Source organism: Lasioglossum baleicum, chromosome 10 (assembly GCF_051020765.1).
Source record: "Lasioglossum baleicum chromosome 10, iyLasBale1, whole genome shotgun sequence".
Classification (NCBI taxonomy): Eukaryota; Metazoa; Arthropoda; class Insecta; order Hymenoptera; family Halictidae; genus Lasioglossum; species Lasioglossum baleicum.
Genome location: NC_134938.1, coordinates 11,588,628 through 11,616,127, shown reverse-complemented (window position 1 = coordinate 11,616,127; position 27,500 = coordinate 11,588,628). Strand labels below are relative to the sequence as shown.

At 44.9% G+C, this 27,500-nt stretch overlaps 1 protein-coding gene across 2 annotated transcripts in view; it reads left to right on the top strand.

The window, feature by feature from the left end:
- Nucleotides 1–27,500, top strand: part of LOC143212539 (protein pangolin, isoforms A/H/I/S) — a 211,524-nt gene that overhangs the window by 162,530 nt on the left and 21,494 nt on the right. The window contains exon 4 of one of the 2 annotated variants that reach the window (XM_076431444.1): nucleotides 1,815–27,500. The exons of the other annotated variant lie outside the window; for it this stretch is intronic. Coding sequence (XP_076287559.1) covers nucleotides 1,815–1,961 — 147 coding nt within the window. The 3' untranslated portion in view covers nucleotides 1,962–27,500. The remainder of the gene's footprint in view (nucleotides 1–1,814) is intronic. 2 annotated transcript variants of the gene reach the window in all.

The window sequence follows — 27,500 nt, the reverse complement described above, 5'->3', positions numbered from 1 at the left end:
TACGCGAGCTATATATATTTTTGTAGAGTACGTTTTAAGGGGTAGACTGAATTCGACACTGAAATTTGTCAATTTTCCAGTATCTGGGGATTTTTTCTGGAAAATCTGTCGAACCTTTCTTATTGGGATTTTTTATACATTAACGCCAATATTTAAAGTACACCTGCGATTTTTTCCAAGTCGGTGACCATACAGGGATTCTTTCAACAAATTTTTCTCACGGTGAAACAAATGTCTTGACCATGTTCGTCCGAGATTGCCCAATTAGCGATCGGCTGAAACAGGTGTTCGCAACCGGAGCAAGTCAGGTTGGGTGACGCAACGCTAAATCGCGACGACGCCTTTGCTTTTCGGATTTCGACAGTAATGGATACCTGGCCGCACGTGAGGACAGATGAGGGCCAGGCCGACATAACCTGTATTTTGCGACGTAACTGCCAGCTATCTGCGGTCGGGGGATGAAAACAATGGGACGTGAAAGGGAGACGTGGTCACTACCACACACAGAATAAGAACTTATGATTGTCTCGTTGATCGTTGCACGCTCTGAAAGCCGAGGCTTCGGTCCCTGGAACTGCGATTCGTAATCATCGTGTACGTGTCGTTCTTGTTCGCGGAGAAATTTACCTGAAAATATCAACGCGTAATATTTTTGCTAGTCTAGAAATATTGATTATAACTGTGGATATCTCTATGCGAAAAGAAAATATTTTTTACAGGGAAAACAAAATGTCACCTTGAAGTTCAAGGTCAAGGACAATTTTTCTAAGACGTAAACAACATTTTCACACCATCATCCATACTTTGAAAAAGAATTTGCAAAGCCCTCTTTTCCTGGCATGCTGATGCACAAATTCTACTTCAACTTCAGTATTAGACTGAGAATGAGTCGAAGAGTGGAGGAGTTCGTAGAATGTGCCTCGGTAGTTCTTTGAGGGTAGGCTAGCAGCACGATTGGTTGATCGGCTAATGATCCAGCCAATTAATCTCTCGCCGAGCACTTGCCCCCGGAACATTTTGTTCGGCGGTGGGACACGGGGGATGACAGCTTTATGGATACACGGGGCAACACGGTAGTAGCTCTCGCATGGTGCAGTGTAAACCGGCCCATACGTGGGCAAATATAAACGGTTCATCGTGCTTAGTCCGAGCGTAGGACGCCTGTCAACATGGGAACGGTAAACATAGGATCGGGCCACGGATATAGATAGTATTGCAGCCGGGTAAATAATCGGAAACTCACCCCCCGTCTGCACACGCGTGTTATGTAAGCTTCGAGCACGCGAGACTCTCGAAGATGACTCCCCTTTGGCTATCGTTGCCCTAACTGGTCCGGGACGAGTCCTGCCCCAAACAGACAATTCATTGGTTTATTTCTGGAACCTGAAACTCATCTATTTATTCTACAATTATAAATTGCGATCCTCATCCTCCAAGCAAGCATTCGGATAACGGAGGTTCTACTAAATCGTGGATTGCGCAGAGGCAACCATCATCCAAAATGCATCGTGTGGGGTATCATTTTAACCGGAGAAGAGTCGCGCAGGTGCTGATGAAACTTACATTGAAGATAAATTGCAAACAAAGCCAGAATTAAATAAAATGTCCGACTCAAAACGACATATGGTAGGATCTATCCAACCAGATAGCGTCGTATCTGTTTTTAATAAGAAAGTGGTGGCCCCATCTTTCATTTCCAAAGTAGAAAGTGTCTCTCTCGTCCGCATGCCACGGGAGGAGACCTAATCACGAACCCTATTCACCAACATTTTCAGCGTCGCGCGGTTCTAACGTTGGCTTTCGTCTGCTTTCAGGTGAGTCCGAAAATATTATCTGAACGAAACTCGAGGCCAGGTAGCCACGTAAGTAATTCATACGTCCGCGATGGAAGGGTCGCATTCAACGGGCGGCCACGGCATAGTTTTATTTGCACACACACGTGGGTCCCGAACGCGCCGTAAAACGCGGTATCAGCGAGCCGTCGACTCGTCCCGCGTGGATATCGGGGGCCACGAATAAGAGTCGATAAATCCGGCTTTACCCGCTTAATATACAAATTCCAAGCGGCGACCAGGCCTGAATGGCGACCCGGCGCCGCGATTAATATCGTTGAACCCAAGCTATCTGGGATACAGAGAACTATGGCACCTCCATCCCCGCCCTGCCCCGAAGCAACGGGTCAAAGCAACCGGATTAACACGTCGACTTTCGAGCGTGGTTTCTACTATTAAGGTAATTCACCGTGGGTTCACGACCCGCGACCAGCCGCGTTTCGATTTTCACGGTGATTTCGCGGCGGGAAATTGCGAGCCCGCTGCCCGGCCCGAGACCGATGCCAGCGGAACGCTCGTTGATTTAACGTTATCAGCCCACGGGCAATGCTCCCTCTCGAATATTCGCCTGTCAACCGTATTCGGCAACGTTTTTCTTACAATTGCCGGCCTTGTGCAACGGAAAAATTGTTTTCGCCGCATTTCGAACTAGATCGAAAATTGGAAATATCAGAAAGGAAATGTCCGAGCGCCTTATAGTCCAATCAACGAAAAGTTGTACAAGGAAATGGAAGGAACACAATTTTTAACTTTGGGTCTTTGTTTGGACTAGTTAGGAGGAGACTTTTCCGCTTATATCTCGGAAACTATGCGTCATAGCGATAAGACCATTCTATACAAAATTAAAGCTGACAAAATGTGCCACAAGATTGATTCGATTCAGTTTTTCGCTATCTCGCATAGTTTCCGAGATATCCGCGCTCAAAGTGCACTAATTGTGCTGAAGAGTTAGCTGGTCGAATAAAGAAAAAAACGTGAGGCAAAAATTTCTTTTTCACAATTAGTGAACTTTGAGCACGGATATCTCGGAAACTATGCGAGATAGGGAAAAACTGAATGGAGTCAATCTGATGGCACATTTTGTCGGCTTTAATTTTGTATAGAATGGTCTTATCGATAGGACACATAGTTTCCGAGATATAAGCGAAAACAGAATTACAGAATTTTATGTGACTCTAACATAGATAAATTTTTAGTTGATGAAAGAACTGCTTTAATGCAAAATAGATATTTACTACTGCAAACGACAGTTTTTATTAGACTTGAACCATTAAATTTAAATTTGTTTAACACTAAACCCACCAAGCATCAAAAGTATCTGGTAAATATTGCCTTAGAAAAATGGCAACATTAAATTTATTAAGATTGTCTGCAATTTTCAATATAATAGATGCTTGGACAAATAAATTTATTCCATTCTTTTCCATAAATGGATTTCTATGGGAAATATAAAATTGGTCATTTAACCGTGGTAGGTTCAGTGTTAAAAGTTAGGAGATATTCTTTTCGTCTCGAGATACCGTGTCAGTCACGTGACACTGTGACAGAGACGGATCGCGTCACGTGACCGGGTCGTGGTGGGAATGGGGAGATAGAGTGGGGACACCTAATCTGGTGACTCCGGTCAAGTTCCCAGAAAGAGCATAATTTACTACTAATATCTAGTTTCTGAATCCTTTTCCGTGATTCATGGTCAATCTCCAAAGTTAGAAATAGGATACTATTTTCTCCATTGGAGGAGGGACAAGAAGACAGTCCGCCCCTATAGACTATAGTAGGCCACCAGCAATTTGGGCCCCATTAATTTCAAAGGGGAACCAGGAAATACCAGTTTGCTCACATTCTCGGGGACCCAATAATTCACACTTCATTCAAGAGAGAGAGAGAGCTGTTCCACGAGAAAGGAAGGAACAGTGTTTCTAATCTTAGATTTTCTGGGACCCTCTCGGTGAATTTGGACCCGCATCGAAAAATGGAGAAAGAGATCTATTAAGGTCATTGAGGTCGTTGATCACCTATTTTCTGGGAAGGTAAGGCGACAGTCCAAGCTGGGTGATTAATAATGCAATAGAAATTCTGAAAATAGTAGGAATTTCATTAAAATTCTGAAAAGCATATTCACCGACATCTGAAGTACATCTGTCATTTTTCTTCAAGTAAAAATAATAAACATTACGCGAGCTATATATTTTTTTTGTAGGTCACGATTTAGGGTGTATTCAGGTGTTGAGTGTCGAATTTAGACATTTTGTTCAGAAGAAGTATCGAACCTTCTACATTGGGATTTTTTACAAGTATTCCCCAATATCTGAAGTACATCTGTGATTTTTTTCAAGTAAAGGTAATAAAAATTACGTGAGTTATAATATTTTTTTTTAGGTCACGATTTAGAGAGGGGGTAGTCAGGTTTCGAGTGTCGAATATAGAAATTTTTTCCAGAAAAAGTATCGAGTCTTTCACGTCGGGATTTTTGACAAGTATTCCCCAATATCTGAAGTACATCTTTGATTTTTTTCAAGTAAAAATAATAAATATTATGGGAGCTATATATTTTTTTGTGGAGTACGTTTTAATAGGTAGACTGGATTCGAGTGTGGAATTTCTCAATTTCCCAATATTGAAAAAAGTTTTCCGGGAAAGCGGTCGAGTCTTTCCCATTGGGATTTATAACACATATCCCCCGATACCTGAAGAGCACCTGTGATTATTTTCGCTATTAAAATTGTGAAGTCGGAGAAGTAATTTTATAATTTATCTATATGAAATGCTAATTTTTCGCGTATCCGAGTCTCCTAGTGGTGTCCAGTCCACGTGGCATGGCGTACGTGAACGAAATAAACGCCGGCACGCAGTAACCGATACACCTATGCGACGCCTGCGTGAAGCGACGGGGGCGTACCGAGAGACAGCGCAGGAAGGACGCACGCAACTAGTCGCGATTCGCGATTAGTGTGGCAGAGGAAGACCGAAACAGACAGTGGGGGAGAGAAAGAGAGGATGCAGCACTAGTAGCTGTGCCGCCAGCACGATAATGAGCTAATGAGCGGTGTCTGGCGCTCCGCGGCGCCGCAATTTTCCGCTTGCAAGGACGCTAGATCGTTTCCAAGCATTTACACCGACGTCTTTTACGCCTTGTCGTCGATCCTGTTGCCGTTCAGTTAGTCGATCGTACTTCCTTCTCGTACCCATACGCCAGATCGCGCACGTATGCGTCATCGGTGAACCGTGGACTTCATGCGATCTTAACAGAAACAACTTGCTTGAAAAGTTCCTTTTAATTGTTTGCTCGATTTGCTGAAAGAACTTTAATTGAGGAGCCGTGTTTCTATAGCCTTGTGGTATGCACGTCTTTATGCAAAGTTAAAGTCATTCGTGAGAAACAGGAGTCTAACTGGAGCCTATTCCCTCTGTTAATGACTCGAACAATCCGGAAATACTGTGAGAACGTTCTTCAGTTCTTCGAGTTTGCTTGTGGTTGTTGAGTCCGACTGGTGATACAAGTAAGATTCGAAAATTAGAAGATAGGAATGCATTTTCAATCGTTTTACAATTGTAGTGATTTAAGAAAAACCATCGGGTCCGTTTTGTTTCTTAGATCGCGTATTTGTAACCTCGTCGACTGTGACTAACTGAAATTGTTTTTCTCTTTGTCCGACTGGCAACACAAGTAGAAGGCCGGAATGTATTTTCAATAATTTTACAGCACGGAAGTAGGCTATTCAAATCTTGATTTCAGAAAAACCATCGGGTCCGTTCTGTTTCTTAGATCGCGTAGTTCCACTATATTTTTTGTGACATCGTCAAATGTGTTCAACCGAAATGAAATTATTTCGTTGAATTTTCATGTTCACAATCGGTTGAGACTGAAGGAATAAGTTGAGAATGTTTGGTCGGTGTTGGACGCGATCGGCGACGACCATAGGGAACAGGTCGCTCGTTGTTCTTCCTGGTATGGAGGCGTGTAACGCGTGGCATACCGTACAAGTATACTCGTTCGCCGGGGTAAAAAGCGTTGTTCGTCAGCCACGAACGTTTCCCTTCTTCGTGATCACCGGCAGGCAAGAAGCCCGCGTTGCTCGAGTTGCGTGAGAACAAGTCAGGCCGGGACACAGGAGGCGAGGAAAGAAATTTTATGGCTCCCCAGGGTCTGCCGATTGGCATCGCCCAGAAAAACCAACCCCTTCCATGGCGGACGCGTCGTGTGCCCTCTTCAGCCACTTAAACTCTGATGGAAACGACCCGCGATTCGTGTTTCCACTATCCAAACACCAAGGTGTACTGAGAGTCACCTCAAAAGATCTATCAACTTGGCAGAAATTGGCAAAATAAAAATTCCTCTGTATCAATATCAATCAAATGATCATTTGAATAGGTTGCAAATGTTAATGAAACTTTTTATTTTAATACCATAATGAGGAATGACGAAGCATTTAAATAAAATCGACCTTGGTTAGTGATAATACAGGGTGTCTCAAACTTCCTTCAGCATCCGGAAATGGGAGGTTCCTGAGATCATTTGAAGCAACATTTCCCTTTGCAAAAATGGTGTCCGCGGCTTTCTTAAGGAGTTATCAACGGAAAACACGGACCAATCAGAGCGCGACCTAGACGCGTGTTGGCACAGTCGTGTTTTTCGTTGATAACTACTTAACGAAGCCGCGGACGCGATTTTTACAAAGGAAAATGTTGCTTCAAATGATCTCAGGAACCTCCCATATCCGGCTGTTGAAGGAATTTTGGGACATTGTTTGCGAATTTATTTAAATTGCTTCGTCATTTCTATTACGGTATTCAAATAAAAAATTTCATTACGTACAAAATCTGCTGTCATTGTGGATTTATGATAGAAACGAGTAGATGCAATTCGATAGACAGATCAAAAGAATTCGTGAATCAGCTTATTAACCCTCGCAAAGGGGGGAGGTCTAATAACACATAAATAATAAGGTTGGGTCTCTTAGACTCCGACAAATGAATTTCATATAAATAGCCTCGTTTTTAATTAATTTATAAAATATAAAAATCCTTTGGAAAAGTCTGAAGCTGGGATCTCCGAGACCCCACATTACCTTGCGATGGTTAAAATTCTAAACAGCACTCCGTGCTCTTCCGAGAATCATTTCCAAACAGATCAATCAGAGTTCATGCAGTACCGGCTTATGCTATTTCCAGAACAGTCCCAATCAAATCGGAAAGACGTCCTCCTCATTAAGGAAGAGCTCGCCGTTCCGAGCTCTGAAAATGGCAGGCAAATTGCGGCGAAACAGCGGGCGAAATTCTATTCGTAGCGGTTCCAGGAACGGGATAAACGTTCCTGAAAATTCTCCGGGGTCCCGCGAGGTAAAAGCGCGACGACAGGGTGGCAGTTAGGGTATCGGGGCAAGAACACGAGATTCTCTCCATATACGCGTTCGTTTTTACTCGGCTACCGGTCTGCCCGGGTTCCGAACTGGGTTGACCCAGTTGTGCATCCCCGGAGACTGCTTTTCACCTCTCTTGTTGCCGATCTCTCGCGTGATGACGATGAAGAAGGCAGGAACGATGTATATGTGTGTGTGGAAGAAGCCGCCGGTTGTTGGGACTCGTGGGTGGCCCACTCCGCGTTCGCGGCACGCCGCCCGTAATTATAGGTTCCTTATTTACCGCCTGTTACACACTTCGTTAGCACATCACTTATAAAGTGGTCGTGTACCACTTAGTAGGATCGTCGTCGCTCTTTCTCGCTTTTCGCCTCTCCTCTCATCCCAGCCACCGAGAGCTGCTCCTCCGAGGACGACCACCCCGAAGAGAACAACGAGATCATGCTCGGGGGGGTACGGATTTTCCTCCGAGAATCACCGATCATCGCTAATCGAACTGCTCCCCGGCAGCAATCCTGTTCCGAGCTGGCATTTCTTTCTTCTTGAGATTTAACTCCGCAGCACAGTCTAATTCTTGAAACTGCGGACCTATTTTTACCACGCTTATATTAGCTTGCCGAGTTGTCGTTGTTGTTGTATGCGTCAAATCTTGTAATCGAATTTTAAACCACTTCCTGATGAGCTAGAGACTTAAAACTTTAAACATAGCTGAGAACTGGATGACAATGCAATATTAAAAAACAAATTGAAAAAAGAACTGTGCGTTCAGGAGAAAAAAAATTTTAATATTAACCGTCACACCGCGTCGCGCGACGCTCGGTAGTACGCGATCGTGTTCAGCGATCCCCACTCCGCGCGCCAGCGCTCCCACTCCGATTCATGCCCACTCCACTGATCTACTTCGCACCGGAGGAGTTTTTTTAGTTTTTTTTTACACATATATTTTTTATTTCTGTACAGTTCTCTCTTTTCATTTTATGGATATGAAATTTATATAATACCTCATAGGATACTTAAATGTTTAGCAATTGATTAGATGCCAACTTACTTAATAATGTAAACAATATTCTGAATAGTGGGGCATGATCCCCTATTTTAAAATTTAAATTTTCTCGTCTAAAATGAACCACGTAACATTCATGTTTGGTAGACTTTGTTAAAAACCTTCATCACGAGTCTGGCTCGTCAAAATACGTCGGGGGGTTAAGGGATGAAATTAATTTTTACGTTCTCCCTGCTTCCCACACCAATGTAAAACATCGCACGATTCGATCGAACGACATTTTTAGAAAGCTGATTTGAATAGAAGTGTTCGGTGTCCTGTCGAAAGGGATTCGGTTACGTTCGCGGTGGCCGAAACGTTGCCCGCTGTCGATGGGACAGGCCCGGTGCGTCATTCCTAAGTTGTATTCCGTCCGAGCAATCCTCAATGCCGCGTTGTTTCGGCGGATTTGTATTCCTCGCTCGCAAAACCCATTTCGCGGACCTGTGGCCAGGAATGTTCCTTCGATTTCAATCGGGGATCGGCTCTTTCACTGTCTAGAGGTCGTCAGATTAACCCTTAGCACTCGAATGCTGACTCTGAGGCGCCACTATAAAAACATTTACGTATTGCATGAGTTATTATACCAATTTCATACTCGTGAAACTTTCAAAATTATAGGGAATGGAAATATTCTAGGTCGGAAGAAATGTTTAATCTTCAAGTTAAAATTACTCCGAATGCAATGTGCAAACAATCTAGAAGTTTGTTTGGCTGCTCTTTACTATACCGGACTCAAAATTTGTGCCTTTCTCCTATAAATTATGATTGTGGTATGTAATCCAACAGATTTGTACATACCCGGCGCGACTGCAGATCGAAGTTCCGATCCAGTAGACTCAATGGTTCAGGAGTTATGCTCGCTTAAAATTGAGCAATCTGCAGTGTTTTTGACAAGTAAGGGCGCCGCTATATTAGTTTGTTGTCCTTGCCCCCCTCCCCCGACCTAATCACCAACTAACTAATTAAGTATTTTGCTCGGTAAGAGGCGCGCGACCGTCGCTACAAACCAATATGGCGGCGTCCTTACCTGTCAAAAATACTGCAGATTACTGAACTTTAAGCAAGCATAACTCCTGAACCATTGATGCTACAGGATAGAAACTTCGATCTGCATCCGCGCCGGGTAGAAATCTACTGGATTACATACCAAATACATCATGATTTATAGGAGAAAGGCAGAAATTTTGAATCCGGCAAAGCAAAGTTTACCTTCTAGGTTTTCTTGCAGCGGGTGGAAACAATTTTTATTTTGCATAATCACCGGCAGTCTAGCGTTGAACTTGACGAAGGTACGGGTGCATTCGATCGAGGAACGTTGCACCGTCGCCTCCGGATTTTATGAATGAATCGCGTGCGTGCCAACTGGCCTATTAGTGGCGAGACCCTGCCAACGGTAGCCAAGTCGTGTTCGAACACGAGAACGTTTCTCAATTACTCCGCAAAGCCTCGCAATAGGTGTATATACCTACCGCCGTGATTATTACCGAACCGTGACGTGCCTCCTCTCTCCCCCCCCCTCTCTCTCACTCTCTCTGGCAACAAGCGCAAGGCTTTACGAAGGTCTCGGCCAAGGTGCACACACCAACCGCCATCACGATTCGCTTTACGCTTCTGCCGGATATTTTCTCCGGTACATGAGACCCGAGCAAATCTAGATTTTATCGTCGATTTTAATATCGGCCTCAACGCTTCTTTAACCTAACTTTATTAGCCTTATCAGATCATCTCGGGGCTGCGCCGGAGCCTCGTAAATCCAGCAACACCACTTTCGGTCTTGACAAGCCTTGTCGAGAAGATTGTTCATTCCTCAGCTTCTCCTTGCCAGAAAATCTGCGGGGAACGCAATGAATGATTTCATCCCTCTGTGAAACTGTTAGCTGCATATCGGCGGCATTTTTCTCGGTAAAACGAGTCCAAACACGGTAAAATTCTGATCGTATTTACCTGTATCAATCGGTGATTTAACGGCACCTCTGTTATCCGAACCGAGCAAATCGTCGCTTGGCTGTTTGCTCCATCACTAGGGGTGTGCGAGAACCCGAAATATCGGGAACCCGATGGTCGGGACGAGTCGAGAATTTTTTCTTTCCGAAAAATTTCGAGAATATGACAAGACACTCTTGAAAAGAATTCGTGATGGACAACATTCTTTCAATTTCGAAAACATCTAGAATAAAAAATCCGAAACTATGAATGTATTCATTAAACCGAATATAAATGATTACTGGGTTCTCGAAGTTTTCGGGAATCTCGAAATTTTTCGGGAATCCCGATAAATTCGAGAATCTCGAAATTTTCGGGTACCCGTCCCGATCTCGAAAAAATTTCGTGTTCCCGACCCGACCCGATATTTCAGGTTCTCGCACACCTCTATCTATCACTGGCTAGGTAATCCAGCTCTAATCTAGCTAGCTAAATGTTTGAGCCCAAAAATTGGTGCCCCACCGGCCAGTTCGCATAATCGAGGTTCCACAAACTATCGTGGATTACGCGGCCAAACTAAAACCAAACAGTGTCGTGTTGGTACTCATTCGAATTAGGAGAATGCCACCAATAACCAGGTACCGGTCTCGCCCCACCGGTCAGTTCGCATAATCGAGGTTCCACAAACTATCGTGGATTACGCGGCCGAACCAAAACCAAACAGTGTCATGTTGGTACTCATTCGAATCGGGAGAATGTCAGCAACACCCAGATACCGGTCTCGCATAAAACTGATCAGTAGACTGCGGATTTGATGCATCAATGACAAAAATGGGTACGTACAACAGGTATTAAAAAGATTCAAGGTCACCAGTGTATTACTTCCACCTCAACAAGATAATTAAAGGAAGAATGAAATTGTCATTTGACTCCTGTGTCTTGCGACGAATGCAAACATTTGTTATTCTGCATATCATAACCGATCACCGCAACTGAAAATTCGAATTGTTTCGCGGCTGTTGCACACGTTGTCGCCGCTTCCGGGCACTTGATCTTCCGGGGGCGCGAAGTTGGCGCGGTATATCTCGAGTCTTTTCAGACATCGACGTCGGGGGTACGCTCGATCCGAGACCTCGGGACCGTTTCTTTCCGCTTGCGTCGGCCGCTGGCAATGTCCTCTTCGCCTTTCTTCGTGGGGTCCTCGCCGGCTTCCGTCTACCGGTAATGAGGTTTCGAAAAAGCGAACAGAAGGCGGTGAAAAACAAAAACGGAAGAGAGGGTGTACGCGGTGGATTAGACTCGCGGACGCATGGCACGAGAGCGGGGCAACATCAGCGTCAGCATGGTCGTCGGCCGTCAGGCGTCCTTTTTCTCGTCTCCGGGAGCCATTTGTCGTCGTCGTCGTCGCCGACGTCGGTGATCATCCTTCCACCGACGGGGTAGTACGTGTCGTCGGATTGTTAGTCCGCGGGCATTCAGGCAAAACTTTCTTGGGGGGATAATTGCGATTGTAATTAAAATTCTCCGGGGTGAAAAGAAGAGAGCCAGCAGCCGCCGCCGCCCCCACCGCCGCCCGCCCGACGTCGGTTGGTCGGTATCCGCGTAGAAATGAGCAAGAGAGGACGCAAGAACTAGGGACAGAGAGAGAGAGAGAAAGACGGGGCTGCTGCTCTGGCTTCTGGGGGATGAGAGTGGAGAGCAACCCGGTTCGAGCCTCGACAAGCCGGAGTGCCATAATTGGAACGGTCGCGTGCGCCTGCCGCAGGACAATGGACTCGTCCGAGTGCAAATTATTAACGCGTCCCTCTCTTTTTGTCTCCTCGAAACCCCGGGTTCCTTCTTCCACCCAGCCTCGAGAAAATCTCATTCTTCGCGCCCGAGATACCGATAGAAAATATCCGAAGAGTTCAGTATATGATCAGCGGGCAGAATGATTCCGAGGGGGGGAGGGGGGATGTATATTGTACGTATATACGTCGTAGGGGGGAAACATGTAGTGAGCTACTTGAGGATCGAGTAGGGTGTTGACATGCTCATTTGCAGCCTGTATGGATGATTCATGCGCACCGGATACGGCCACGGGGATGCCGAGCTGATTTCTATGGGGTGGTGTACGTGTGCGCGTGCTCGGAGATCCGTATTTACATGGGGAAGTGGTTTCTTTGTGCAGGAAATGATCACATTATGCGAGCGTAATAGCTGCGTTATTGCGCCAAACTGATGCGCCCGATATATTCTCGGCCACTTTCCCGATCCTGTTGCGCGTCTACAAATAACAGACGGGCTAGCGGATATTTTATTGTCTAGCTGGAAATGTTGTTTACGCGTCGGTCCAGTTGTTGCACGGTGGTCAATTGTTTCAGGATCGCGATCTCGGACTGTTCATTCGTCGAATGGTTGTTGGAGTGCGAAAATAAAAATAGATTTTAATTGAACTATTTTACTATGTACTACTAAATTTTTATTGAACTACTGCATTCCACACAATCGATGCAAATTAAAAATATTCTACATCGATTGCGGATGGAAATAAACATTGATTTCATCCCTTGATGACTTTTTTATATTAAAAAACAACGTTACAGTGTTCTTAAATTTTTCTAATCTATTATTGTATTATATTACACCCAATCAATTTTTTCGTTGATACATAAAGATCCGCAGTCTACTAATTACAAAGACAGTATGTGGCAATCGAGAGTGGATCTTCTTTGGAAAGTAATTTTTAATTTTATGGAAAATCGTGATTGACAACAGTAATGAGTGGACCGTGGATTTTTCTGCATTCATGGAGAAATTGGGTCGGTTGAAATATAAAAAACAGTGATTTATATAAAAAAATCTCACAAGGAAGGACCCCAAGTGTCCGACTTCGATTTTGATAATTTTTTGTGAGATGATGGTTCATGGATCCCCAATTATGTATGGAAAATATTAGGTGTGGTTACTCAATAGTTTTAAAGATATAAACAATTAAAGTTTCACACCTTTCCATTAGCCGTGTAAGCAGGTCGCGTGATACACAGATATGAAACTTCAATTGTTTATATCTTTAAAACTATTGAGTAACTACACCTAATATTTTGCGTACATATTTAGGGATCCATATACCATCGTCTCACAAAAAATGTATCAAAATCGAAGTCGGACAGTGGAGTCCTTCCATTGTCAGAATATCTTCTCTGCAAGAAACATCAAAATCCAACAGTACAGTGTTCCCGCGATTGTTGCGAGAACCTCGGGGGTATCGAGTCTCAGGGAACGAAATGGTACTACGTTCCTTTACGGGTGTATGTTTTACAAGTGTAAACGACGATCCTGGGTAAACAATGGTGCCAAGCGGGAAATTGTTGTATTGTACTAATGCAATTCCATACCTGAGAATGATATGTACATCGCATATCATAAAATCCCAATTTAAACACCCTAATACCTTCATTTCTTTGTAGCGCGATCGACCGCTCAAGGGGGAACCCCCTAGTAGCAGAAATAAAAAAAGTCACATCATCCGCATACCCGAAAGTCACATCAATCGCGGGAACACTGTACTTCGCGTCCAACGTATTGTTTCATGGGAACGTGACTGTGTAAGGGTGCAAATAAATTCCGAAACCCACCCCCATCTCCTAAATAATCTCTGACCATCGCGACCGGAAGACGGTCTCGTACTCAAAGGTGGTGGGTGTCCGCGGATAATTGTTTTCGCTCGATTTATTAATATAATCCCAGGGCCGGTGAAAGGCGAAGAAGAAAGGCGCGGAAGGGGCGGGTAATTGGCGTCGGCGTTGGGTTATGGGGTGGAGATGAAGAGTATAGGAGGACGACGGTGATGAGAGTGGCGGGGAGGGGGGCGTCACGCGTGTGCTCGCGCCGCGGTTAATTCGAGCGGGTCTGGTTCGGTGGCGAGGAGGGTATAGAGGATATTATGAACGCGTTCACTCACGCACGTTGTGTGTCTGGCGGAACGCGGGAGGCGAAACGCAGGCGCGTATACACACAATGGCCCGCGAAAGCCGTAATTTTTTCATTATATCCCGGCGGCGGAACAAATAACGCTGCGGCGCGCGTTGCCCCGGTAGCTGCGCGTTCGCGAGCTGAAGCGTCCTCTTGGCCGCTCTTTCGTCCCATCGCAGTCTTCTCCTTCGTCTTTTCACTTTGGTCCCCCTCCCCCCGCCCTGTTTGAACTTTTCACAAATCCTCTTCCTTCCTTTCTCTCTCTCTGTACATCGACTTCTGCGGTGGCTCTCTCACTTTCTCTTTCATCCTTGAACGGCACCTCGAGGACAAGCACAATACCGGTGAGGCAGAGAAGAGGCTTCGGGCCACGGCCCATTAAAAACTTGCAATTAGCATTTAAAATATAAACCTTCCGAGCACTGGAGAACCTGGGGGTTGCTAGCGACTGGGTGAGAGAGAGAGAGAGAGAAAGACAAAGTGAGATTTCTAATGAAAGAGAGGAGGCTTTTTGGATTGGCTAAATGCCTTTCAGTCGCGGCTGAGCACCCTGAGCCCGCGGTTTAAATGGAACTCACCCCTGATTGGCCACCCGCAACCACCGAGGCACCATTAGCTTACCAGCGTCGAAACGGGCGCCTACGGTTCTCTAGCCTCTTCTCTCCTCTCTTTCTCTCCCTCTCTCTCCCGGTTAGTTTTGCTCCTTCGCATTCCTTCACCTTCGCCCAACGCCATTCACCCGTTTCCTGTTCAGAGAGAGAGAGAGAGAGAGAGAGAGAGAGAGAGAGAGAGAGAGAGAGAGAGAGAGAGAGAGAGAGAGAGAGAGAGCGGGGGAGGGAAAAACGTTCTCATAAACCCCTCTCTTTCTCTCTCTCTCTCTCTCGCGCTCGCGCACGCGAGAGGCCCGCCAAGGGATCAGAAGGATTTTCTGCACTTGGATTCGTGCCGCCATTTCTCCGCTTCGTCTCTCTTTCAACGCTCCTGGCCCTCCTATTTCCGTCCCTATCTCGCTCGCTCGCTCGCGGTTCTTCTCCTGCTCTCTATTCCCCGGGTTTCTTCTCTCCAGGCCACCCCCGAGCTTTTTTGCGCGCATCCATCGCTTTTCTCTCCTCGCCGTTGATCCCGGATAAACAAAGGAGCGGCCGTTTCTAAGTATCGAGAACGCGCGCCGCGCGCGCTCTCCTCGGTATTTTCGAGCCGTGGCTCGTCGACATTTTTTTATTTTCTCTCTCTTGCCCCCTTTCGTTCGCCTAGGTTCGCTCGCTCGTTTCGTTTCGTTCCGTTCGTTTGGTTTTCTACTCTCTCTCTCTCTCTCTCTCTCTCTCGCTCTACCGTCTTTTCATCGAAGCAACGGATACACACGCGCCCCCGCAACGGACGTATTCAACGGCCGCCACGATTTCCGGGATTACCTCGGATACATTGGGAATTTTAAGTTCCAGCCCGATGCTATCGGACCCGTCCGAATAGTCCGGCGATCAGCCGCCTTGCGAACTCGGTTTCCTCGGGTTCGGGAGATCCTCGAGAAAGAGCTTTTCTATGGACGGGGTCGCGCAAGCTCCTCCGAACGACGGAAGTCCTTGTTTTGGAATCGTTCGAGCGGTGAAAAATCGGTTTTAGTCGATTCAATCGCCGTAGATTGAGTATAATCACGATTTTTGCGCCGAATCAAAATTGACCCGGCCACCGGTTAACATACGGTGAGTGTTAAGAGTATTCTAAAAAGAATACATTTTTTATTATTGTACCAAACGCGAGCAGTGGTTTACGAAATGATACGCAAAAAGGATTTTCCAAAAGTTATAATTTACAAGGTTACACTTTTTTAACATTTCTTAAAACTCTTTTTATTTGGGCCCTTAACGGAAATTTAAAATATCTGTTTTGTGGGTCTATGTTAGTTATACACATACCGGAAATTTCATCGAAATCGGTTGACGCAGGACGAAACGACACGCATCGGAAGATGTACAATTCTGTGGGTTTTAAGCAGAAATTTTTAACCATTCTTATTAATTTTTCACCATTTTTAACCGATTGTACCTCTTGTGTGTGTTAATCGATTTTTGTGAAATTTTCAGCATGTGTGTAACTACTACAGATCTACAAAACATATTATATATTTTTCATAAATGTCTTTTATTTTTGCACCTGACCTCGTAAATTATAATTTTTGGAAAATCTTTCTCGCAGATCATTTTATAAATCAATGCTTCTAACTGATTATAAAAAATCAGGTTGTTTGGTACAATTATAAAGAAGGTATTCTATTTTAAAGGGCGTACGAATACTTTCTACACTCACTGTATATAAATTAGTCGCTTTTCATGCCCAGTTGAGCCACTGTTGAATGCCACATTGCGAATATCTAATACGAACTCTTTCAGACGAGAATCATCAGGTTTCTTATTTCTAGAAAAATTGAGATTGCAAGCGACAGAGGGTGGTTTGTACCTTCAAAAATACGTCCAAAAGAAAGAAGAAATTTGTTGATTCCACGCCTCGTTACCGAGATCATGATCAGACTTGCCAATCACGCCTATCTAACACCCTGCGTGTCGCGTGGACTTTCAAAATCTTCTCCAGAACGAAGCGTCGAATAAAAAAAGTGTTATTCTTTCGTACATTCGTCGCCTGACCGGTTGTTCGACGATCTCGAAGTGAGTCCGTGTTTCGAGGAGCGTCCGCAGCGGCGGTAGTAATTAATTGCAGCCGCGTATGGTCCGCAGCCTGAAAATCTCGAGTACGAGTCGCATAGAAGATGAAGAAGAAGAAGAAGAAGAAGCCGAAGAAGGAAGCGACGCGGCGAAGAGAAAAAGAAGGGGGTAATAGGATGATCTGAATGGTAGAGGAGTAGAAGGGAGCGAAAGTCAGCGTAGGAAGCTCGCGAAAAAAAAGAGCCGCGGAGGACGGTCGCATTATTAGCACGTCGAATGCTCGGAAACTTTAGTTAGAAAAGCACATTCATATTTCAGGCTGAATGGCATTATGAGAGCGGAGGGACAGGGCCGCGTGAGCTCACGATAACGAGGTTGTCACGACGTTTCCCGCTCAAGGAACAGACGGGAGAAACGAAATGAAGAGAGAGAGAGAGAGGGATGAGATGATGGGACACACAACGGCGTGTGCAAGAGGCTTGAAAAAGAAACGAAAGAGAAAAAGGACAACGACATTGACGCGAACCACCGGCAACGACATCGATGGAGCAGGAAAAACGCCGGGAGGAGAAGCAGAGGAGATTGAGAGAGAGAGGGACTTCTTCAGGATCCTTGGTACCACCCCGCGGCACCGGGACGCACTACTGAAAGGAACAACTCGCCGTCGAGAGGAAGAGGATTGAAAAGTGCCGCGGCTGAAAGCCCGATTATTTTCCGCTCCTTGTCGTTCCCGCCTAATCAGCGAATTAAAGCAAGCCTGCGGGGCCTAGCTCTGTCTTCTTCGAGACGAGTCCTCTTGCTTCCTCTTCGCCTTCTGCGACCACCACCGCGAACACGCAACCGACCCTATAGACGCCGACCCAACCCCCATGGAACCGGAGGAAGTCGATTGTGTCCGTCTCTCTGCGACGGATTCAGCTTCGGAGGAAGCACAGGGAGCCTTCTTCGGCGAAAAGTCACCGAGGATCACCATTGTCAGACCTTCAACCTACACTCTAATTTCCTTTCGGCACCGGATGGACCGTCCTTCAACAGCTGGATTGGTCTACCAGATTTCTCGAAATGAGTTGGGGAGGTCGCAGGAATACCTCGTTCCCTGAGTTAGCATTTTAGGGCAGGCCTGGGCAACGATGGCTCGCGGAACTGATGCGTCTGCTTCTCTCCTTCTCCTGCTCGGAGCCTTCTCCTGCTCCTACTCCTGCAACATCTGTTCCGCGAGCCAGCGTCGCCCAGGCCTGTCTTAGAGGATGCACGGTGTAACAGTCGCCGAGGATCAGTGCTGCCAGAAGAGGGAAAATCGAGGGAAATACATTTTACCCTCTCTCTGATGATTAGACCAGTTTACGGCACGGGCACCGTGGTCTACGGTCTTAGTGGGGGACGTTGGATTGTGCTCATGGTGTTACCCAATGGGCAACTTGGGCAAATGCCACGGGCCCCAAACACAAACCAAGATCCAAGATCCAAATTCTACGTTTTTCTCGTAAAGTTATTTAGTTGGGGTTAGAGGACCCGATATTCTACTTTGCCCAAGGTCCCAACTAGTTATAACGCGCTATTGAATGGGATAGTCGAAGGGGAAAAGGAGAAGGGGAATAAAACAATCCATTTCGGTTGTTCCTGACAGCACTGTCGAGGATGATCATTGTCGGCCCTCCACTCTAATTTCGAACTTGGAGAAGTGGATCGGTCTTTTAGCATACTTTCAAGAGGATCCTTGGAGATACTCGGCGAGGTAGATCGTCTGTTAGATCCCGAAGAGAACCCTCCTTGGGAGAGATGATCCCAGGATTTTTCCGGAAGGAAATTGAGGAAAAGGTCTGCGCAATTCGCGAGTGGATAGCGGGCTTAACAGCTCGTGGGAGTTTTCGCGCGCTAGCCAGGGCCACTCGTGTTTAATGTAAATTCGCAAATTGGAGGGGCTTGGGTAATCAACTAACCGCCAACGAGTAACTCCGGTAAACTCATTGAAATAGTTCATAACTTCGCCGCTAGTTTTGGAGTTCTGCCCGGGCCAACTTCCGCGGAATTTCCCACATCATACCAACCGACCGACTGGCCCGGCATTGTTACGACGTTCCTGCCAACTTCGCCGCACCGTTTTCGCCACAGTTCGACGATACACTCGCGAAATCTCGGGGAAAACGCTCGGCGAAGCTTCGATCGATTGCACGCCGTCCTTCTTATTGCGTTACGGTTCGGAAACAGCGCCGTTACCGGGACGCTGCACGATTTTCCATAAGTAGGACACTTTCTACGAAATAAACATATTGCATCCATTGCGGGAAGACTCAACAATTTCCATAAAAATTAATGTTGTATTAACGAGAAACGTATTTTTTAATAACAAAATACATAGCTAGGAATACGCACTTCTACAAACAATGTAATGACTTAATCGATTATAACTCTTCGTTCTACTCAAACCTATGTACCTTCGTCACAAAGTGCCGTTCTTCACCTTTAATTCAAGCCCTCGCACATTTGAAAATTCTTACTGGAACACGTTTTAAAATCGTCTCGAAGAACTCCCTTAATATCGAGACAACCGGTTCGGATAATCGAGGCTCCGCTTTATCGTGGATTACACGCGCGAACAGAGTCCGAACCGCGCCGTGTTGGGAATCATTTGATCCGGGAAAGTGTCGCGGATATTCCAGTACGAGTTTCACAAAAAAATAATAAAAAATGGAAGAGTTACGCCAATAAAATTGACTCCGCCTCGTCGATTCGCTGACGTCGATGCTGCATTTTCTCGCTGTATCTTCCCGACGTTCGATACCAAGAATAAGAGACGAATGAATACTGTTTGTAGACGATATTAGCTACATCTCCGTGAACCGCGAATAAAATTCATTGACCCGTTTCGGGAGGGTTTAAGTGCGCGGAGCGGGATTTCGGGATATCAATCAGGGTCGTTTATCGGTAGGAGAAAAAGGAAGCCGCTGAAAGGAGGGAACGGCGAGAGTTATCGGTGGTGCCGGGACACCTGACCTCGGAAGCGAAGCCAATCGAATCGATTCGCAATCCCGTCGCGAGATTCCTGGCGCGGATCCAACGGGGCCCACCTCTCTCTCTCTCCAGAAGAAGAAGAAGAAGAAGAAGAAGAGCAACCGTGTAAATGAATAAAACCGTGGTCGTCTCGATAAAGAAACCGAACGCCGCGTGAAAACAAGAGCATCGGGAGATGTGTTCAGGCATCGCGAATCAACCGACGGGAAAACAAACGAGCCAGCGGTGTTCCGCGATAAAATCGAGACGCTCGAGAGTCGTTCGACTGGAACTTCGTTCGGTAAGAGCCCGTTCAGACACGGCGGAAACCGCGCGGATCTTATTTAACATTAGACCCCGTGGAACGATACGTACTGCGCGTGTTCACTCGAATCGACCCGATTAATAGGAGGAATCTATGCCCTTATACAGGGTGCCTCAAAATTCCTTCAACATCCGGAATGGGAGGTTCCTGAGATCATTTGAAGGTTCCTTGGGTGATTTGAAGCAACTTTTTCCTATGAGAAAATTCTCTCCGCGGCTTCGTTAAGGAGTTATCAACGAAAAACACAACTGTGCCAACACGCGTCTAGGTCGCGTTCTGATTGGTCCGTGTTTTTTCGTTAATAACTCCTGAACAAAGCCGCGGACTCCATTTCTGCAAACGAAAAAGTTGCTTCAAATGATCTCAGGAACATGTATACCCAAGAACACTCTGTATAGTACCTAAAATCGGGCCTAAACGTGGGCCACGTGCTACTTTCGACTAAAACTGAGTTCCTAGAAATTATTGTGTATGTATATCTCGCTAATCTTGATCGATTCCGAGTAAGCTCTTGTTCTTGAGTAGGGCTATTGTTTCGACAAATATTCCTGGAAGGGTCAAGTGCCACGGCGAATGACGAGGTGCAGTTTCCTCGGTAGATACGGGCCCAATATGGCGCGGGAGAAACAACCACTTGCGATCGAAGTTGCTGCCGGTCCATCAGGATATTAGTAGAAATATCCTCGGTGTCTGGAGTGGTCGAGTGTTTGGTGGCGGAGCTGTGGAGTGTGCCCGACAGAATTAAGGAAACGGAGAGCAGCCTGGCGGCTATCTCATCAGATTAAAAAGTTTCAGGAACGTAAATAAATGGGCTGCCGTGCACAATGAGAGGACGCTCCGCAGGGATGCAGAGAAGAAGAAGTAGCAAACGAAGAATGAGAGGAGATAGCGAAGTGTGCGAGGAACTGGTCGAAGAAGGGAGCTAGAGAACACGTTGGTTAGAGTAGCAGAGGCAGCAACAATGGTGGAGCAGCACACCAGCGACAGGCGGCAAGCAACAACGATGCCAAACAGCGGGGGACTGGCCGTGGACTCTTAGTATATTGGAATCAGCTTCCCTTTAGCATCCATACCGTGTTCCCTGTCGTCTCCGCTCGTCGTCGTCCCTTCCGTCTTGCCTTACCATTCTCCCTTCTCTCTCCTCTCATGGTTCCTCTCCGGCCCTCTTGACAGGGCCAAACTCATGCCTCTGCTTTTGGATTCCTCCTACCTTGCCAGGTCCTTTTTTGTTGGTCCTCTTCTCGCATCGCTTTTCGTATTTCATTATGCGGACCTCCTATTCTCTTTTTCTCTTCTTGACTTCTCCACCAACTCTCTTGTCCCTTCCCTTCCTCCCTCCCTCTCTCTCTCTCTCTCTCTCTCTCTCTAGCTTTTTTCTTCCATGTTTTTCTGCCCACCCTTTATTGCCTTTTGGTCTTATACCTTCCACTCATTTTACCCTTAGTTACCGTTTTTTTCGAGCTTGTGACCGCACTTCGGTTTGCGATGGTTTACTGTGCCCGGTTCGAATGCTATCTTTTTCATCTTTTTGGTCCCGTGTTTGCCGAGCTGCCCTAACCCTTTCTCAGGAGGTATGATCAGCTCGTGTCACCTCTCCTCCGCTGTTTTCCTTTTGCGTCTCCGTCGGTGTTGCCTCTCGTCTTAATTACTTTCCAGGCAGCGATTCTTGACGTAACGTGGTGGACCATTGCGAGCGAGACACCGGTGGTCACATTTTAGTATCGTTTTAGCGATCGATTGTATATCGGATTGGCAAGGAAGTGATTTCTGGTGAAATTTCCCATTTTTTTATTCGAGCAATGAACTTTAATCGATAAAATATTTTCCATTTTGTTCGATGATCTTTCGCCATCTTTATCCTCTTTCCTGGAATCGCAAGAAACGATTCTTCAGCAATTCAAAGATTTTTAGACAAGATTTCGAAACAATTATAAATCAATTCCAGTGGTGCATCTCCCAACGGAAAATTCTACATTTACTTTTGCGAAAACCACACTACAAACGGAACACAATAGAGAGGAATACCAGAAGGCAATAAACGTGATTATCGACAGTAAAAATGTTGTGGAATTTATAGGACGGCCCGATATAATTTCTCGGGTTCTCCGCCACTCAATAAACTTCTTCGGCTGTTCGTTAAAATTCTTCGGTGATTATTTGCAAATGCCTGTCCTCATCTTCCTCTCCCCCGTGGTATCTGTTTCTCATTTTGTATAGTGCGTTTCCGTTCATTTCTTCGCAAGACGCCTTAAATATCTTTTGGTCCTTCTCTCTCTCTCCTCTGTGTCCCCCTTTCTTTCCTCGCCCCTATCCAAAGCTATCCAGGACCCTTGGCCACGTACACAAAGCCTGAACGGGTCTCCGGGCTTATATTATGCGAGAAAGAGATACGAGAGATAGCCCGAAGAGACCCATCCCTCTACATGGTTCCTCGACGATGTGACGTTCGAACGCGCTCGCCACTGTGCAAGGCCTATTGGCAAACTTTGCGAATCTTGGATCACGACGGATTAGCTACCTACAGCAATATCCTCGAAGCCCGTGGAATTCTATGAAACGGGTCCTCCCCCATCGAGAGCTCTCTTTCCTGCCTCCATTCAGATAGATTCGCCGAATGCGCGCGATTCTTACTCCTCGGTCTCGCTAATTCTCTGAGGAGCAATCTGATGGATTGATTGAATTAGTAGAGCGTGGATTTATCCGCGAAACAAACATTGTCTGCATTAATTATAACTAGTCTGCGGATCTTTTTATGCTTTTGTGGCTTACGAAAATGATCAATAAAGGCTCATCATATCATATCATATCATCATATAAAATTCGACAGAATTTTGTACAATTTTTATTTGTTAAATATTTTGTTTTAATTATTTATTACAAACTAGAAGGGAGTTGTAGCTCGCTCGCCGAAATAAATTGTAATCGAAATTAACTAACTGGCGAATGTTTATAATGTCGATAATGCAAACAGACGTCAATAATGTAAATTTCTATTGAAATATTCATTAAAAGCTGCGACGTTCTATTTAAATGTTGATTAAAAGCTACGACGTTCGTTTTTTTGTTGTATTGAAATATGATTCTGAAAGCACTTTCAGTTTCTCCCGAATTTTCCTATTCTTTCCCGAATTCTTATCCTATAACCTAGTTCGGACTAATACGAACATTTTAAAAAAAGAATTAGCCACATCGGTCCAGCCGTTCTCAAGTGATGCGTTTACCAACGAACAGCATTTGATTTTTATTTATACAGATAGAATTTTATGTCTTTCCACTTTCTTCAAATTTGTCTACAAAATTTGGAAAAAGCATAAACATCCGCAGTCTATAATTATTACTATTTTTTTTTCTTATAATTATTCTTATAATTTTTAATTATTATTACTTTTCACAATTAAGTATTTCAGTGAATCAGTATTTTCTATTTTCAAACTCTCTCGGAATATTTTTATTTTAGGTTAGATCTATCCATTTTTGCTGTCAAGCCTCGATCTAAGAAAACAGGCGTTTCAGGAGCTAAGGAAATTGACTATCCCCTCCACTGCGGGGCATTATGTTTGTATGGGACCTCAAGTAACTTATTTGTGGCATTGTTCTTATTAAAATGACGGTAAAGGCGATGTCAGGCTTCTCTTTGTTCGGCGAGGTCACAAAGAAATAGTGGAACAACAGGTTCTAAGAATCGGTACTTTTAGATTCTTGTAATCATTTTTCATTTTAATTTTATCGGATCATTCGTAACATAAGAGCGAGTTTTCTTAATCGCGTTCAGAAGTCATGCCCGACTTCTCGACAGACTTATATCGATCACAGTATAGCTCATGAGACGGTGATCGGGTATGGGAAACTGATAAAGCAACGAGATTGGATAGAATGGGAAGCTCTGTAAAGTGGATGAGAGTCGAGAGCACACAGCCCTGTCGTGCCATCCCCGCGAGAATGGGCTGCGAGAACTTGCCCAAGTAAATTATACTTTCCTTTTCATGCGATCCACCGAAATATCTGATCAATCCATTTCGTGGAGAAGCGGGCGGCCGTCCATTTTTAATATCAAGAAAAATCCCAATTATTTACGAACGGAGGAAAGAAGAAAATAATATAAGAACCTCAATATACACAATCTTGAACGTTCTGAAATTATGACAGAAAGGAAAAAAAATTGAGAATATAGAGAAAAATTTTAAAAATTCACGAACAATATATTTTTTTTCTTTCAATTTTTCGATTATTTGAAATTAACCCCACTCAGTTTCGTCAAATTGATCATTTTGTCTAAAACGATTGAGAGAAGGCACAATATAAGTATAAATTTTCCTCACATTGCTGTTGTTTAGTGCATTCTTTGGGTAAACTTTACTTTACCGGACTCAATATTTATGCCTTTCTCCTATAAATTTCGATTGTGGTATGTAATCCAGTAGATTTGTACCCGGGACGGCTTACCTGTCAAAAACACTGCAGATCGCTCAACTTTAAGCAAGCATAACTCTTGAACCATTGATCCTACAGGATCGAAACTTCGATCTGCAGCCGTTCCGGGTACAAATCTACTGGATTACTCACAACATACATCATAATTTATAGGAGAAAGGCACAAATCTTGAGTCCGGTAAAGTAAAGAGCAGCCCATTCTTTGAGTATAACTTTGAAACTAATTTCCACGTAACCGGCTGCAGACAATTTTTATTTTGCATAGAGATCCGCGGAATTATTTACCGTACCGCAGGTTGCAACGAGTACGCAACCAGAGTTGGGCAAAAATTTTATTCAAATAAAAACTATGGAAAGACTACGAGCCAAAATGGCGGACAAATCTTCACGGGCAGCACTGTTGTTCCGAACGGTTCAGCGACGCTCGAGCGGCAGTCACCTGTAAATAACGACACACGGTTGCTCAGTTTCTATTTACATATAGCGCTGTCAAGGTGTACGTGTTTGTTGTGTGTTCATCAAGCCATTTCTCCTTTGGAGGCCGAAAACGGTTCGACCGATACGAAAACGTCGAAGCTACGTAAAAAATTCGATATGCGGTTTTCAGAAGTTCCTCGTGCAATTTTCATGGGGCTAGGGACATAGGTGTGAACAAAGAGGGATAGAGAAAGAGATAGCGAGAGAGAGAGAGAGAGAGAGACAGACAGAGAGCAAACACGGGAGGCAGGGAAGAGTTCGGACGCGAAGCTGTCGGGCGCGAAAGCCAAAACCGCAGAATGAAATTACTCCTGTTCAATCGTTTATAACTGTAGGATAAACGGATTAAACTGTCGGCGCACAGCTCGCAGTTTATTTGTCATCGTGCGCAGAGTTCCGTCCGGTGATATCGTTTGTTTGCCGAAAGTCCCGTGACCTTGACATCGAACTGCATATTCGATGGTTCGCACAATCGATCATTTCTTCGAGATCGGCCCGACTCCGTGCCTCGTAATCAAATCTGTTGGCAACCTCAATTGGATTCGATTAAAACGCTTCGAACCAAAAAATATGCAAATAAAAAATTACATTTATTTAATTATTTCAATGTTACATAATGGGGTAGATGTATTACTGCTTCGATCGTACTTTATTTTCATATAATTCCTAACTGATGGCAAACTGTAATATGTCTAAGCGTTTTCTGGTGGAATGTGTCCTGAATTACAAAAAGAAGAGAAGGTCCCCAGGTGTCCGACTTCGATTTTGATAATTTTTTGTGAGATTATGGTATATGGATCCCTAATTATGTATGCAAAATATTAGGTGTTGTTACTCAATAGTTTTAAAGATATAATCAATTAAAGTTTCACACTATTCGTATCGAACAAGGTATGAAACTTGAATTGTTTATATCTTGGAAACTATTGAGTAACTGCAGCTAATATTTTGCATACATAATTAGGGATCCATATACCATCATCTGACAAAAAATTGTCAAAATCGAAATCGGGGTCCTTCCCTTGTCAGGGAGACGAATGGGCCCCGCTTTTCGCATTTCTCCGCGGTCTAATGTGTGCATACGGCTGGCCCTTTTTTTACGGATGAGGGAGAGAATGCAATTACGCACACCCCAGAAGGGGGTAGTGTGGGGCCCGAGCCGCGGATGGTCAATGGACCGTCTACTAAACTGGTCCCAATTTCTAAAGAGATACGCGGCCCTGTTTTCCACAATTCTCACGTATCTCGTATAAATTGGGTCGAAACCACATGTTCTTGGCCAACGTGCATGCGGCTGGCCCTAGACCCGTCTTCTTAATGTCTTTCCTCTTGCTCATTCGGACTCCATCGCTGCAGGTGGCCCTCGAAACTAAATACAACGTAACTAGACTGCGGATGCAAAATAAAAATTGTCTGCATCGATTGCAAGAGATAGAAACCAAATCGGATGTTAATTCTTTCCTGAGAATGATTTCAAAAAAGGGAAAAAAATATATCGACATCTTTAATTTTCAAAATTTTCTTACTATTTCGAATTTCATCTTCTCAATTTTCCTAGAAATACATGATGATCCGCAGTCTGAACATAACGTACCAGTTACTGTGGACGAAGAAGCGCCATTTACCAATTACTGCGTACCAGTTACTGCGGACTAGTGTTCGCATAAAAGTCTGAATTATTTTGTGTTCCCGATCGAATGAGAAAAATTGTATAAAATGCGGAGCCGCATACGCATCGGTGCAAGCGTAATTGTTCTTTCGCGGGAGATATTAAGCATCGCCTATCGGCGGTTATTTTCGTTAATTACTCCTTAGACGGTGGTTTCATCTCCCGGCATTCCTGGGATCTCCCCGTCCACGCGTTCACGAGAAAAGAATCATTTAGCCGACCGCCGGTGAAGTATTGAAGGCATTACACGTGTACGTAACGAACCTACCGGCTGAAGTGAAATATTACAAAAGCCGGCACGAGGGCTTTTTCATCCCGAAGGGGGAGGCTTTCCGTTTGCGAGCCACTTAAATGGCCGAGGAGAGAGAGAGAGTGAGAGAGAGAGAAAGAGGGAGGGGGGAGAGTGAAAGGGAGACAGGGTGGTGGTATATGCATTACAGAACCCTACTCTCTCTCTGTAAAAAGAGTCCTGCGTACGATAACGAAACCGCGGCAAGCTGTAAATCCCCAAAGTAATCACCGCGAAGTGGCGTGTTCATACATTTACCCGATGATAGGTTGTTCCCCGTGACGACTTCCGGATGGTGACATCGATAGCGTTCCATCTGAACAGAATGCTACCCTGATGAACGCGAAACAATCAGTCCAGCAGCGTTGCTTTACACTTTCAGTGGCTGCTCTTTCCTTTACCGGGATCAAAATATGTGCCTTTCTCCTATAAATGATGATTGTGGTATGTAATTCAGTAGATTTGTACGCGGGGCGGTTGTAGATCGAAGTTTCGACCCTGTAGGATCAATGGTTCAGGAGTTATGCTTGCTTAAAGTTGAGAAATC